The 15,927-nt window shown below is 34.5% G+C and overlaps 1 protein-coding gene across 5 annotated transcripts in view; it reads right to left on the bottom strand.

Moving 5' to 3' along the window:
• Positions 1–4,034: 4,034 nt before the first annotated feature.
• The window catches only part of USP15 (ubiquitin specific peptidase 15), a 139,238-nt gene continuing 127,345 nt past the window's right edge, over positions 4,035–15,927 (bottom strand). For 2 of the 5 annotated variants that reach the window (XM_003405173.4, XM_010598440.3), the window contains 2 exons: positions 9,287–9,375; positions 4,037–5,850 (listed from right to left, as the gene is read on the bottom strand). In XM_003405173.4, the coding sequence (XP_003405221.1) occupies positions 5,665–5,850; positions 9,287–9,375 (275 nt within the window). In that variant the 3' untranslated portion in view covers positions 4,037–5,664. Of the gene's footprint in view, positions 5,851–9,286; positions 9,376–15,927 lie in introns of all 5 variants that reach the window. The other 3 variants (XM_023558350.2, XM_064283946.1, XM_064283947.1) reach the window with 3 other exon arrangements.

Here is a 15,927-nt window from a genome sequence, read left to right on the forward strand (position 1 = left end):
AATTTTTAAATTCTGCACTTCATATAATGGAAAGACGGTTTTCAGTGTAAAGAAAATGAAATACTTTCACTACTTATACAGATAACCCAAGGTCAGAGGACAGTAGGCCAAGCGAAAGAGTAAAAGCACACTTAAGACCTGATATAAGCAGAACAGTCAGAATACCTAGGAATCAATGAACAGAGGATGACCTAGTAGTTATAATGTCCATTAATCTAGAATGTTCCTCTAGGGGATTTTGAGAAAAGCAAACACCATAAAAAAGTATTTTAATGAGACTTGTGTTTGATATGTTACAAAGTTTAAGAATTCTGAGACTTTAAGAATTAAAAAGCAAAGCGATATTAACAGTTCGGTAAATGTTAACAATTTGTCATTATTGAAAAAGTATAAGAATACACATTATGGGAAAAGACTGTTGGGATGACTCCATTTTTATTGTTTTACTTTTATGGATGTAGATTTAACTCCAACTAGTAATGGACTTTGAAGGACATAGCAAATGAAACTTTTTGTTTCACCAGACTATCTAGAACAAGCCACGTAGATGAGGGAAAATTTTTTTAGCAAAATAAGCATGAACTTCAATCAGGATTTTCTACAGTAGAACACAATTACCAAAACAATTTTAACATTTAAAATACTTAACTTTGTGCATATTGAAAATGTGGTCTTATTTTTACAGCATTTCTATTTAAAAGAGCAATTTTCAAAGAGATATTTGTATTTTTAGCTGCTTTGTTTTTTTTGTAGAATCACTTTTGTTAGACATTTCTAGAAAACAAAGATACCAAAACCCATTTGACTGACTTTCATCCTGTCCTTTAATTGAGACTCAAGTCCAAAATATTATGTCAATTCCTAATTTTCCTTGAATAGATTATCCACTTTCTGGATTCCATTAAAAATATGAGTTTTTTTTTCCTTTACCCTGACAAGTTCCAAGATCCCAAAGGCAGAGCTGGGGGATAACTGGACCATGGTATGATGTAGTGTATGTTCCTCAAAGCATACATGTGCCAAAAAGAATTTCTGTACTGTGTTTTGTATTATCCATTTAAAAATTATCTTTACCCCATCATTGGCACAAATAAGGCTTGATAATACTTAAAATTTCACCATTCATATTTTATCTTCCCAATTCTGATTATTTTAAAACTTAATCTATGTAGTTTATAAAAATCTGAATATATTTAACCCAGTTTTAAATGAAAGTTTTATTATCTAAGCTATTTGGAAATTGAATTAAATACTTGAAATATATTTAATGGTCTTCCAAACCTAGAATAATGCTTATAAGAAAAATTATCACAATAAACATTTCTCATTAGAAAAATCTGATAGTGAAACAATACAGTTTAGCTCTGCAACTGAATACCAGTAAAAAAAAAAACAACCCAGCAACTAAATACATAAGTAAAATTAATAAGGATATAAATATACTCACCTTTTTTCTTTCCCTATCGTCTCGTTAAGTGGCACTTCGAAGATCTGGGAGTGTCAATATAATTATATTTTCAAGAGAAGTTGTTTCAAAATTCCTTAGGTCAAGTTATCCAAAGTCCAATTAAATTTGTATTTTATTGTAAAATAAAAAATACAAACAAAGATCTTCACTATTCTTCTCTTATATAAGCTCTCAACTCTTTGGCTCCAGAAATAAGATTTATTTTCCTTTCCTTCTCACCCCTCTGAGATTCCTTTCTCTAGTATAGGATACAAGAATTTCTCACATTGCTATCTTAAAACTAAACTAGAAAAAATGTGCTCATCTACACTGCACAAGCAAAGGAGGCCAGAAGCATACCAAGTAGGAGGATGGGGTGGGGGCCACCTGCCAGGGAAACAAGTAGTAATAAAATGCACTGTCTATACAGAACTTAAAAACAATGGTAAAATTGATTAATTGATAATAATTGACTATTATCACCATGCAGCAGTATTACACAATGTCAGTGACAATGGATTTCTCCTCTCAGGGTTGAAGGTTCGGTTCCTACTGCTCCCCTCCACTTTGGTATACCACTGAAGGAGACTCCCTACATCTCCTCCTAGTTTCTTGCCTTATTTCTTATGTATTCACCTCAATGAAATTATCTGAAAAAGCACTGTCCTTAGACTGTGTCAGTGGCTTTGGTACTTACTGATTTTCTTCACACCCAAATCAGTGTTTTGTGTGACATTATATTCAGTTGCCAGGAAAGCAAGGATAAATACAGGACTACCGAAAGAATGCAGATGATAAAAGAAAGCAAAATTTAAATAAAGCATTCCCCCATCCCCCCCTTGCTGTCAAGTTGATTTCGACTCATAGTGACCCTGTAGGAGAGAGTAGAACTGCCTCATAGGGTTTCCAAGGCTGTAATCTTTACAGAAGTAGGCTGCCACATCTTTCTCCTGCAGAGTGACTGGTGGGTTCAAACCAATGACCTTCCGGTTAGCAGCCAAACGCTTAACCACTGAGTCACCAAGTCTCCTTAAATAAAGCATCAGGTTGAGCTTTTCTCATGGATATTAATTAAAATTTAGTTACAGGTGAAAAGAAAGCTCTGGAATTCAAGGCTGTATCAAGTTGCATTTGGGGAAATAGAAAGAAGGGTACATCTTGAGTTAAATGAAAAAATAAGAAAAAAATGTCAAAATTACATTTAAGAATTAGTTAAAATTGTAATAAATGAGCATAAGTTGAATGAAGTTAATTTTAAAAGGGAAACGTTAATTATATTCCAACTGGTTATCTTATTTGTATTGAAACAATGAGCTGAAGATACTTTTAGAAGCAGACATTAGACTTCAAGATGACCTTCTATTTAGACTGAAGAAATAAGTAACGAGTACACCACATTGTTTACAAATCACTGTCTCATAAAATACTGTACCTCATTGGAGCTCTCAACAGTCATGTGACATTATAACACAGTGGGAGGCTGTATATCTGGGGTAAAATATCGGCACCATCACATATTTTGTGACTTGGGAAAAATACTTAACTTTGCATCTCAGTTTCTCCATGTGAAAAATGGGGATGACAATTGTACCAACCTCATAGCTGTTTGGCATTAAATGAGATAATGCATACAAACACCTTATTATAGTGCCTGGTCTACAGTAAGTGTTCAATGCATGCTAGCTCTTATTGTTGTCATTATTTTACAGGTAAAGAAACAGACCAGAAGAAGTTAAGAAATTCAAAGTCATATAATTACTGAGTGGCAAAGCTAGAAGTAGAATTCCAGTTTGGATATACTCCTACTACCCTGTATTACCTATGAATATATCTACTGTTAGTTAGAATGACTATGTATTATCTTTCAGCACTATTTTTAAAATCTATTTTTTGCTGGTGAAATGTCATTTAAGTTTGACAAATTCAATGGCAGCATTAACATCATCGCCTATTTAGAAACAAATTTCTTTTAATGGGAACAGAAGATAATGATAGGCATTAAAAAAAGGAAATGGTCTCTATGAAGAGTAAGGGTGGAGATACAACCTAGGGCTAGAAAAAAATTAACTTTGGTTTTTCTTTAAACCTCCAGAAAATGAATATATAGTCTATAGCTGGTAGATGGCAGAAAGAATGTAAGCTCTGTGAGGCAGGGATATTGGTTTACTGCTGTTATCTCCAGACCCTAGACCAGTGATTGGTAGGCTCACAAACATATTTGTTTCATGAATGCAGTATAAAAAAAAAAAAAAAGTTTAAAACGTTTCCATAACAGTAGAATTCACTTTGCTTTGACATGCTTTCCTTTCTAGCATTAATTATATAACTAAAAAGTCTAGCAACAGTTATCTACCCATAAAATAGGGAGATTCTTATAAAAAGATTCAGAGTAAGAAATAAAAGACTAAATAAGGCCTTGAATAGCTTTATTGAAATCTGTATAAATAAACATGCACATTTCAAATGTAAACTCAAGTGAACTCAAGTGCAGACAAAATTTTAAATTTTAACCTCTGTCATGCAGGAGGCTAGTTTACATTAAAAAAAAAAAGAAGAAAAAAAACAAAAAAAAGATAAAGAAAAAAAAAAAAAAAAGAAAAAAACCCAAAGCAGCTTTTAAAATACCAGGATGAAAAACCAGCTTTAATACCAAGGTATAAAGCAAAGCCATGATCAACATACCTCATTTATCCTGGTCAAATGCATTTTTTTCTTTTTCTTTTTAATGCTAACATAAATAAATAATTTACCAAAATGTGCACTCACAGAGTGAACTTTTATTTACAATACACAATTTATAATCTATTGTATTTGATTAGTTCAAGTGAAGAACATTATACTTTTTGCTTTAATAACAGTGGGACACAAAGCCATTTCTCAGGTAGTCGATATGTGAAATGTGTCCCAGCATTTAGATTTTCTATTAAAGGCAGTATTGTATGCCAATCGACAATACATTCTTTCAACTAGATCAAAGGGAAAAAGCAGCAAAATGAAAAATGTTTCAAATGTTCACACATTATTTTTGGCATCCTGGATCCTTGAATGTGGTGAACTAAAATCAAATTCAAGGTTTATATGCTTTATATACTGTACAGGTTCTGACTCTGGAACATGCAAATGCCAACTCTCTTACAACAAATTATCTTCTGAGAAAAGCGGTAAGGCTATGGTGAATTCCATCAGGAACACACAAAGAAAGTTTACAGACCTACCTTTAAAGCCGATTGCCCATTAATGATTTAAAAGCCAAAAAATCTGTCATCTAAACTTGATGCAATTATTACTATGGACACAGAATATTATGTCTGTCCTTATATTACATAATTGGGAGAGCTAAAAATGGCCAAATTACCAAAAAAAGGGGTAGACAAAAACAGACAGGAAAATTTTAATTTTGGACCAACATCAAATTAAAGATATGCATCTTAAAAAGCAAGTCAAAAAGAATTTGAACGTCTAAGGAATAAATCCCAGTAGCAGTAAAAACAAAACAAAACAAAAAAACCTTACATTTAACTGAAAAATGACTTTAGATGGAGGGTGAAATCTAGAACCTGTTTCCACAGTAGCAGTAAGATAAACATCATATTCTGGATTTTTAATGATACTACAAAAGGAAATAACTTTTTAAAGATTGTTTCCTCTATCAGGATTTGGTTTTTTAATAGGCTCACACTGATTACCAAGGATAGACTTGAAATTCGGTTTTCCAAGAATACTACTGCAGTATTTATGCCACATGGATATTGTAGCTAAAATATCATAGTAGTATACATGGCAGCCTAATGCACATAAATTAGGTTATTAAAAAACTAAGTTCAGCCATAGTTTTCTTGCAGTATTTTTAGAGCAAAATAAATGACCAACATCTACAAATTTAACATTTGTCATCAGTTAACTCACATCCAAAAAATTAAAGAAAACATAATTCATCAAAACAGCAGCAAACTTAAAAGGGGTTTATTTGTGATTTCCTATATATATTTAGCTTGTAAATACAAGACTGTAAATGTATTAAGAGACAATTTCCGTTAAAGTTTTCGTTGTGTTTCACTTCAAGTACTGCACAAGTTAAAATCTGATAAAGGATTTACATTCGGTTATCTGAAACTCCCCATCTCAGACTTCTTGTTTTAATGTGGTGGGTAACTTCAATCATTTCAACAGATACCACCAGCAGGAAAGTCTCTCTTTTATGGCTTCCATGACTTTCATTAGTTAGTGTGCATACAATTTTCATTTTCTATATCATTGTCATTATCATTGCTATCTTCTTCATCACTTTCTAATGGGATGCCTGTGGCAGCTGAAGCACCTTTAGTTTCTCGGTCAAGAGGGAAAAAGCCAGTTCCACTGAAAGTGTCTTGTCTCTGGTAGAAGAGTACGTATGCTGCTTTTGACTGTCAAAACAAACAAAAGATGTTAAAATGGTAATGACTCTCAAAGATCACATTAAATATAGTATGAATTATTAGCTGGTTACCAATTTTGGTGGTAGGGCAAAAATCAGATAGGAAAGCCACACATCGACAACTGATAGTTACTAAAATTGATTTAACTCTTCTCAATAGGTATTTCTATACATAAAGGAAGAATGGGCCCTGGAATTAAAAACTTTTTTATTACTTTCTAAGGTTTTTGGGCCAATTAATAAATACAACCATTTCACAGATGGTCCTAGTTACTCTAATATGAAATAGAATTTTATGCCACCTTCTGTCTTGTCTTGTCTCTAAGGAAAAAGTGAGCCTCTAATACTACCCACTTCATTCCATGTTTGCTTTGGGCTCTAATTCTTCCTACTCTTTTAAATATATCGCTCCATCAATCGTCACTTATGTATCTTTAACAAGTCCTTTAAGTATTTTGCCATCATAAACCCATAAATCCTTCTCCATTCCACACCCTTCTAACTGCCATCCTCTCTACCTTCCTCTACTTCACAATCAAGCCTAAAGAACAGCAGACTAGTCATCACCTACTCTCATGCACACTCCTCAATTCAATGTAATCTAACTTTGCCTCAACTATTCCAATGAAATGGCTTTTACCAGGGTCAATAATTTCCTAATAAGCAAATTAAATGGATACATTTTTAGTTTGTTAGTTACTCTGTAGTGTTTCACCACTCTCCTTTCCTTCAAACTATTTTTGGCTTCTGTGATACCACTTTTCCTTAGATGATCTTCTGTTTCTACTGTTTCTTCTTAAACTCTTTTGTGGGCTCATTAAATTCTCAATTAAAAATATCCTGTTCTGTTTTCAAAGCTATATTGTCTCACTGGGTGGCTCATTCAAACCTATGGCTTCAAGTGCTAACTATGGCTAACAACTCAAACTCATAACTTACACAAGTTTTCTCCCCCGAACTCCAGTCACATTAGTCTAATCACTTGATGGAAATTTCCACAAAGCTGTCATATAAGCACCTTAAATATCATATTTTCCCTACCTTGGTGAATAGTAAAGAGTCATCTTTAACTGCTCCTTCTCCGCATCTCTGTATTTGAATCTGTATTTTATTTATATCTAATCTTAAATAAATTCTACTAATTCCACCTAGTAAATATCTCATAAATCCATCTTCCCCTTGTCTATGCTCTTACTACATTTAATTTAGAAGCCCTTGTTGCTTAAATTACTGTGATATTCTCCTGAATGGCCTTTCTGCTTCTTTTCTCAATGTCTTCCAATCTATCTTCTACAGTATTCTGAGAGAGATGTTAAGATGCAAATTTAATAATGCTATTCTATTGCTTAACAATTATTCGGTGATTTCTCAGAGCCTTTAAAGAAATGTTTAAACAATAATGCATGGCACCCTTTTTGATCTGAGTACTAAATTTATCTCCAGACTAATTTTTGCCCCATATCCCTACAGAAGCCTTTCTTTTCAGTCAAACCAAATTACTTGCTGTTCCTCTAACATTCCATGCTTGTCACACCTCCATGCTTTTAGACATAATGTTCTTTGCTTAGAACAACTTTTCTTTTGTCTAATTTACTCCTATTTGTACTTGTAAATTCAGTTCAAATACCACTTTCACTGAGGTACTTCCCTGACCTGTCCTTCCTCTCAAACCCCAAATCTGTGTTGAGACAGCTGTCCCCTTTCTATGTGCCCCCAGCAAATTATTTAATAGTAGTTATCATATTATAATGATTACTTTACTTGTCTGTCCTCTCTAGATTGTAAGCCTCTTGAAAGCAAAGAGAGTTGTCTTTCAACCCTGTTAGAATAGTATCCTATATACAGACTCAAATACTCGTTGACTAAATGAAAAAAAATCATCATTGTTAAGACACACGGTAACATGAAATTCATTTATTATATAAAACGAGATATACTGTTTACTTGCAGGCAGGATTAGGGCAGTGCTGTCAAAGTGTCTTTGAAGAAGGATGGTGCCAATTTTTAGATGTTTGGGTAGAAAGATTAAAGAGAACAGAATTGAAAAGTGGGGAATTAGGAGTCAAAATATAAACTAGAAATGTAGCTAAATTAGGCATATACACATTTGAAAAATATTAGTGTTCAAGTCTCTCTTTGCTATAGCTATGGGAAGACAAGCAGCAGCACAATTAATATATGTACATTACATCTATAAAGAAACAGGCATTTAAAAATTATTTCAGGTTTGCTGAGTCAATGACAGATCAAAACTATTTTGGCTCAGAAGTTTATTAATTTGTTAAATAAGTTGAACAACTTAAGTTGAAGATTTTAAAGCATTATATATAAAAAGGTAGTCTCTGCCCTCAAAAATACATTAGTTCAAACTGGGAAGCGCATAAAGCAGTCAGTGCTCCCCGAAATCAACAGAAACCTTCTGTACGGCAAAGATCATGAGATGAGCAAATACTATATATATTTCCTACTCTTTGTAATATTGTGATCAATAAGCAAAATAAGTAGAAAGGCAAATGTATAGAAAAATCAAATCTCATCAAGAAATTCTTAGCTTTTTTCCTAGAACATAATAAGTCATCCTTCATCAATCAATATCTGAAATAAAAACTGCTCTGATGTGAAGCATGATACATGCCAATATTTTGGCTCTAGCTGTGGCACACAGACTAATGAAGTGTAATCATTTTTCTACGATTCAAAAAATATTAAAGTAACAAGTAGACACCCAAACACCAAACCCACTGCCTTCGAGTCAATTCCGACACATAGCAACCCTATAGAACACAGTGGAACTGCCCCATAGGGTTTCCAAGGCTGTAATCTTTAGGGAAGCAGGCTGCCACATCTTTCTCCTGTGGAGCCACTGGTGGGTTCGAACCACTGACCTTTTGGTTAGCAGCCAAGCACTTAACCACTGATCCATCAGAGCTCCTTAAAAGTACCCAAGGGCTAATTTTCTAAAATCTATGATTTGTTTAATCTAATTATGTCATTTGAGTTTAAATGCTTAACTGTCATAGAGGAGGATAAGACTTTACTATAGAAATCACAGGCATGACAAACCCTTAAAGGATATTTTCTGTTTTAGCATTCTGCCTTTAAGTAGTCAACCTCTAGAAAGTTAAGATCTAAGCCTACTTTTCAGAGGAATATTTTATTATTTTCTTTAGAAAATCACTTCATGTTGAAAACTACCAGAAAAATTTTTTCACTGCAATTTATTCTTCTGTTAGTAGGCAAATTCAAAAGACAAATTTCTACTTTGGGAACAATTTTACATTTCTTTAAATTGGAGCAAATTTCTCTTGGTTACCAGAATTGCTAGAATATAGGCTATAGTATTTCACTGGCCCCTTTTATTAATCTATATTCACTCTCCGAAAAAATGGATCCTATGATTTTCAGGAAATATAAGACACACTTACCACAATTTGGTCTTCAGATGCAGTTGAGACACTACTGTCATCAAAATAGTACCATTTCCCATCATCTTTATTTTTTGCGAAAGCAGTATCTAGTGAAAAAATATAATCACTTCTATGACTAAAATGATCCATGGTTTCCTGGGGGAAATACTCTATAATCATCAAAATAAGGAATATCAAACAGTACATGATAATCACCTATATGACACATTCAACTAATTCAACCTATTAAAGGTTTTTGGAATAATTTCCTACAATCTAGATACCTAAAATTCTTTTCATATAACTTGAAATTCATAACTGTCATCTCAGGGACAAACAGAATAGATTTAATTTGTAGAATACCAATACGGACGATCAATGGCAATTAACATTTATGTAAACACAGTGCTATGTACTTTGTGTATAATTTCATAAAGAGGAGCCCTGGTGGCACAGTGGTTAAGAGATAGGCTGCTAACCAAAAGGTCGGCAGTTTGAATCAACCAGCCACTCCTTGGGAATCCTACAGGGCGGTCTGACTCTGCCCTGTAGGGTTGCTATGAGTTAGAATCGACTCAACAGCAATGGTATTTTTTTAATTTCCTAAAGAAGATATTATCATTATTGTTCTTTCCATTTTAGAGCTGGGGAAACTGAGGTATCAAGATATTAATTGGCCCAAGGCAGTATAGCTGTTTGGTAGCAGAGCTAGGCATTAAACTCAGGTCTATTTTTAACACCAAAGTTTGAAATTTCAACTATTATTTAATTTTCTATGACAATTTTTTTCCTAACAATTCTAGCATTATTTGCAGAGTTTTCTTTTTCAATCTGTAACATAAGTATAGAGCAAGAGAAAGTTAAAAAGTGATTAATCTGCACAATTTTTTAAGATTTGCTTTAAGTTAAAACAAAGAAAAAAAGTCCCCTTTCTCACCTCATGCTGTGTATGAGGTACACAACAACTGAAGAAACAAAGTTGCAAAACATTCCCCAATTATTTTTTTATCATAGCTTCTAAAAAGTGACACTTCATATGCCATATCTTCTAAATAATTCTAGCTCTCACAAAAGAAAAATTATTACTCTTCTTATTCAGATATACATAGGCAACTGAGGTGGTTATCATTCACATGGTTAAAACCAAGGAGGAACATACTTCTATTATGTTACCTGACCGGGTGATGCTCACAGGAGAAAAAAAAAATTACTTTAAAAGTAAAGTATGTTTAGACTTAATAGTTAGCCCTTCTATCTTTGGTGACGCTCTTCTGGGGGCCAGAAGATAGTTTAAAAACCAGACAAACTAACCAGCCAGCCAAAATAATGGTTTAAACTCCAATTCATTTATTTAACAATATTCAAGGAGCATCTACCATGTAGAAGAAATTCTCATATCCTACCTGCTATTGGTTCCCTCTCCTCAAAACTCAACTATGAAGAAAAACTACAGAAGTAGAGGAAAGCTATGATCAAAGAACTAATTAAAAAAAAAAAATTGTGAGAACCCCCCAGAAAAGACTATAAGGCACATCAGTGTGAACTGATGTGGATATGTGTGTGAGCATACAAGGTGCCTGCAGAATGTAACAGTGTGCTAAGTTTCAAGCATGGGGCAATCACTGCCTGGTTCTTTTTCACAGAAATCAGCAACACTCAGGCCACGTGAAACAGAGGTATAGGGTTTTTAAAAGTTCTGCTGGGCTAACATGGTATTTGACAACTGGGGTGGTTACACCCATGTGCTCTAAAAATCAGCCTTAGTGAGGAGTTGAAGAAACTGAAGAGCTTCTCTTAAGCATGTACTACTCTACTTTCTCCCCTCATTCTAACTCCCTAGGACTGGTGGATTACAACTTCCTCCTAAGGCAGCTTATTTCTAAGAGATTAAAGTAGAACTTCTGATCACAGTAGGTGCCTTGGTCAAGCAGTCATAAAGTGGAGGGTTAACAGTGAGTGATTCTGTGCTGCTTGGGGATCTTTGCTTTGTGGTTCACCCCTTACCCTCTCAAACTCACTGGGAAGGACATAGGCCTAGCCTATGCGCTTGTCTAAAAGACCTTACCAGTAGAACTGTTAGTATTTGTAAGGGAACATGACCTCTGAGGCTAAAATAACCAGACACCAAAAAAAGGACCATAAAACCAAATAATCTAAATCAACTGAAATAGTATTATTAGATCAGATGTACTAAGTACTTAAAATAAGTTTAATAAATATTAAAGATATAGCAAAAGATGTAAGCAACATGAAAAAGTAAAAAGTAAAAACAAAAAACATGGTAATAAGAGCTATGAAAAATACAATAGTTCAAATATATAACAATCACAATGTGGAGAAATAACAGAATAGTTAAACCTGAAGAATAAATTAATGAATTGGAATATGAGAATGAGGAATTCTCCTGTAAGGCATCAGGAAAGGATAAAGTGAAAGAAAATATAAAAGAGTTAAGTATAGAACTGTAAGTAACAATTTGAGGAGGTTTAGAAAGAAAAAAAGGAGTATTTGCTGGAATAATGAGGGTAAATTTCCCAGAATTAACAAAAGACGAATGATAACAGAATACAAGGTCTTGCAGAAGGTCTAAAAGGAAATATATATTAAAAAATACCGCACAACTAGATACAATACAGTAAAATTTAAGAATGTCAAAGACAAAAAAGACTTAAAAAGCTTCCAGAAACAACTAAGAAACGAGAACCAGTCTGATGTCAGACTTCTCAACAGTAACCATGGATACATGAAGACACTGAAGTTACATATTTAAAATATTAAAGTAAAAGAACATTGAACCCAAAACTTTATATCTGGCCAAAATAACACTTAAATGTGAAGACTTAGAAGGAGCCCTGGTGGCGCAATGGTTAAGCGCTCATCTGCTAACTGAAAGGTTGGTGGTTTGAACCCACCAGCATCTCCAGAGGAGAAAGACATGGCTATCCACTCCCATAAAGATCAAAGGCTTAGAAACCCTATGGAGCAATTCTACTCTGTCCTATAGGGTCGCTACGAGTTGGAATCGGATTGACTTGACGGCAGTGGGTAAAAGCTTAAGAATGATAATCTTTGGCCTGAAAGGTTGTTACACAAAGATTCATTTAGAAAAAAGGCAGTCTTCGAGCAAGCTTTCAAATAAAAATAGAAAAAAATATATAGGAGTATTCTGTAAGAGATGTGAGAAATAGAGATCTTCAGGTTTATTATTTTAAAAATGAGTAAGAAAGAGGGAAGGACAGAGAAGAGATAGAAACTAGGTAGTAACCTAAACTAAAATTTAGATATTCAGCATGGGTGGGGGGGCGTAGTAACAGTAAGACCAAAGGGACATGAGAGTACTAAAGGAACATAACAATATTAAAGCATTTATCTTGTTCAGGTAAAAATATAGATGCTTTAAGAAGTCAGTGGGAGAAATAAAGGATTATGTGTCTTAATTGTATCTACCACAAAAACAAAAATAGACTGCATAACTTTTAAATAGCAGCAAAAAACAAAACAAACAAAAAAAAGAACTGATCTATTCAAAGAAAAACAGGAAAAAAGAAAAAATAAAAGTCCAGTAAATGTAAAATACATACTATGCCAAAAAATTAGTCCTAATACAGTAAATACAATAAATGAAATGGGTTAAACTCACTAAAAGTGTATTTAAAAAAAAAAAAAAAATTATTTATTTATGTTTAAATGGAAAATACATACTATGCGAAAAAATTAGTCCTAATACAGTACATACAATAAATGAAATGGCTTAAACTCACTAAAAGTGTATTTAAAAAAAAAAAAAAATTATTTATTTATGTTTAAATGGAAAATACATACTATGCGAAAAAATTAGTCCTAATACAGTACATACAATAAATGAAATGGGTTAAACTCACTAAAAGTATATAGTTAACAAGTGGTTCTGCCTCTTCTCCTCAAAGCCTTAGACTTGACTCTTGGTCCAAACCCCTTTGCATCATCGAACTCAAGGAAAAACCAAACCAAACCCACTGCCGTCGAACTCAAGGAAGTGTTAGGTATTTATCTGTACTGAATCCAAGATAAATGAGAATCTGTCCAAGGACTACAAACCATTCACTGATTAATGACTAAATGGTAACTATAAGATGCAGCTGTACTGAAAAATGGAAGCTAAGTTTGTAAGCTGAAAGGACTCCAGAGCTGGTGGTGTCCATGAGCTGAGGCTGTCAAAACATATTCAGCCTTGCTCTCAGCACCAGCATATCCTTAGTGCATAATGATTGAGACAAGAGAAGCTGCAGCTGGGAGGTTATAAGACCTCTGCTGACCTACTGCTCTGTATGCTATGTTATTTCTTATTCTGTATCCTTTCTTAAAGCTAAGTAAACTTGGTGCTGGGTGTTGTGAGTTTGTCAATCTCAACTCAAGACTGCTGTACAGTAGACACTGCACTGACAAATTAAAAAACAAAAACTCTCAGACTGAATAAAAAGACAAGACCTAACAACATGGTCTATAAGAGACAGACCCAAAAAAAGGGTATAAAGTGTTCACAAATTAAATGACGGAATCATGAGAAAGCTAGGGTAACACCTGCAGTATCTGAGAAAAAAACTAAAGGGACAGGAAAGAATGTCAAGTCCTGATAAAAGGAACAACAGAGAAAGAAAAGCTACTTATCACAAATGTAAGTGCATTTAATGTAAAACAACAAGAGTGTTGGGAAGAAACAAAGATGGTTCAACAGGAAAATCTATCTTTTGGAGAGTAAAGACTGGTGCAGCCACTTTGTGGAGCACTCTGGCAGTACTTAAACACTCTAAAATCCAGAGAATTTCCAAAAGAAATCCTCGTGTGTTGTTGTTAGGTGCCACAGAGTTCGTTTCTACTAACAGCAACCCCATGTGTAATAGAACAAAACACTGCCTAATCCTGCACCATCCTCACAGTTGTTGCTGTATTTGAGCCCATTGTTGCAGCCATGTGTCAGTCCATCTTGTTGAGAATCTTCTTCTCTTTTGCTAACCCTCTACTTTACCTAGCATGATATTCTTCTCTAAGGACTGGTCACTCTTGATAACATGTCGAAAATACTTGAAACAAAATCTAGACATCCCTGCTTCAAGGAGCATTCTGGCTGTATTTCTTCCCAGAGAGATTTGTTCATCCTTCTGGCAGTCCATGGTATAATCAATATTCTTTGCCAACACCATAATTCAGATGCATCAGTTCTTCTTTGGTCTTCCTTATTCACTGTCCAGCTTTTGCATGCATATGAGGTGACTGAAAATACCATGGCTTGGGTCAGGTGACATCCCAAGTTCTCAAAGTGACATCTTTGCTTTTTAACACCTTAAAGAGGCCTTTTGCAGCAGAGGGAGCCATGGTGGTACAGTGGTTAAGAGCTTGGCTGCTAACGAAAAGGTTGGTAGTTCTAATCCACCAGCTGCTCCTTGGAAACCCTATGGGGCAGGTCTAATCTGTCCTATAGGGTCGCTATGAGTTGGAATTGATTCGACTTTTTTTGCAGCAGATTTGCCCAATGTAATGTGTCATTTGATTTCTTGACTGCTGCTTCTATGGGCACTGATTGTGGATCCAAGCAAAATGAAATCCTTGACAACTTGTATATTTTCTGTTTATCATGATGTTGCTTATTGGTCCAGTTGTGAGAATTTTTGTTTTATGTTGAGATGTAATCCATACTGGAGGCTGTCGTCTTTCATCTTCATCAGTAAGTGCTTCAAGTCCTCTTCACTTTCAGCAAGCAAGGTTGTGTCATCTGCATAACGCAGGTTGTTAGTGAGTCCTCCTCCAATCCCAATGCTGCGTTCTTCCTCGTATAGTTTAGTTTCTTGAATTAGTTGCTCAGCATACAGACTGAGTACCTTTCAACCTGGGTGGGGGGGCATCTTCAGTACTACATCAGACAATGTTCCGCTGCTTATCCATAAGGTTTTCACTCGCCGTTTTTTTTTTTTCTTCAGAAATAGACTGCCAGGTCCTTCTACCTAGTTTGTTTTAGTGGAAGCTCAGCTGAAACCTGTCCACTGTGGGCGACCCTTCTGGTATTTGAAATGCTGGTGGCATAGCTTTCAGTATCATGGCAACATGCAAGCCACCACAGTACGAGAAACTGACAAGTGGTGGAAATTCTCACACAAAAAAAGAAAAAAAGCTTTTTTTTTTTTTCACACAGGGGACATAAAAAATGATGCTTATCTTGTGGTGGTAGAAAGGTAAAGGCAATTTGGATGTTCACCATGAGGGAAGTGGAGAGGTAAAATATGGTGGATATAAATTATGAGTGATTAGAAGCAACGGATTAACTGTACACAAAGCAACATAGATAACACTTAAAAAAAGTCAAGAGAGAAAAAAGCAAGAAAACACATCGAGATCCACAGCACAGCACAACTCTGAAAATTAAAAATTATGCATGATTTATAAAAGTACATACATCAAATATATTCAAAAGGTGAGGGAAAAGGAGAATGGGAAAGGAGAGGAACCCTGAATGGACCAATGATATCCTTGTGCCTTGAAACAAGTACTGTGATTAACTCTATCCTTTATACCTGATGTGGGAAAAAAAAGGTTCACAAGCAGATTCATTCCTTAATCATTAAGCACTCAGCTGCTAACTGAAAGATTAGTGGTTTGAACCCAAAAGCAGCTCTTTGGGAGAAAGA

Source organism: Loxodonta africana, chromosome 4 (assembly GCF_030014295.1).
Source record: "Loxodonta africana isolate mLoxAfr1 chromosome 4, mLoxAfr1.hap2, whole genome shotgun sequence".
NCBI lineage: Eukaryota > Metazoa > Chordata > Mammalia > Proboscidea > Elephantidae > Loxodonta > Loxodonta africana.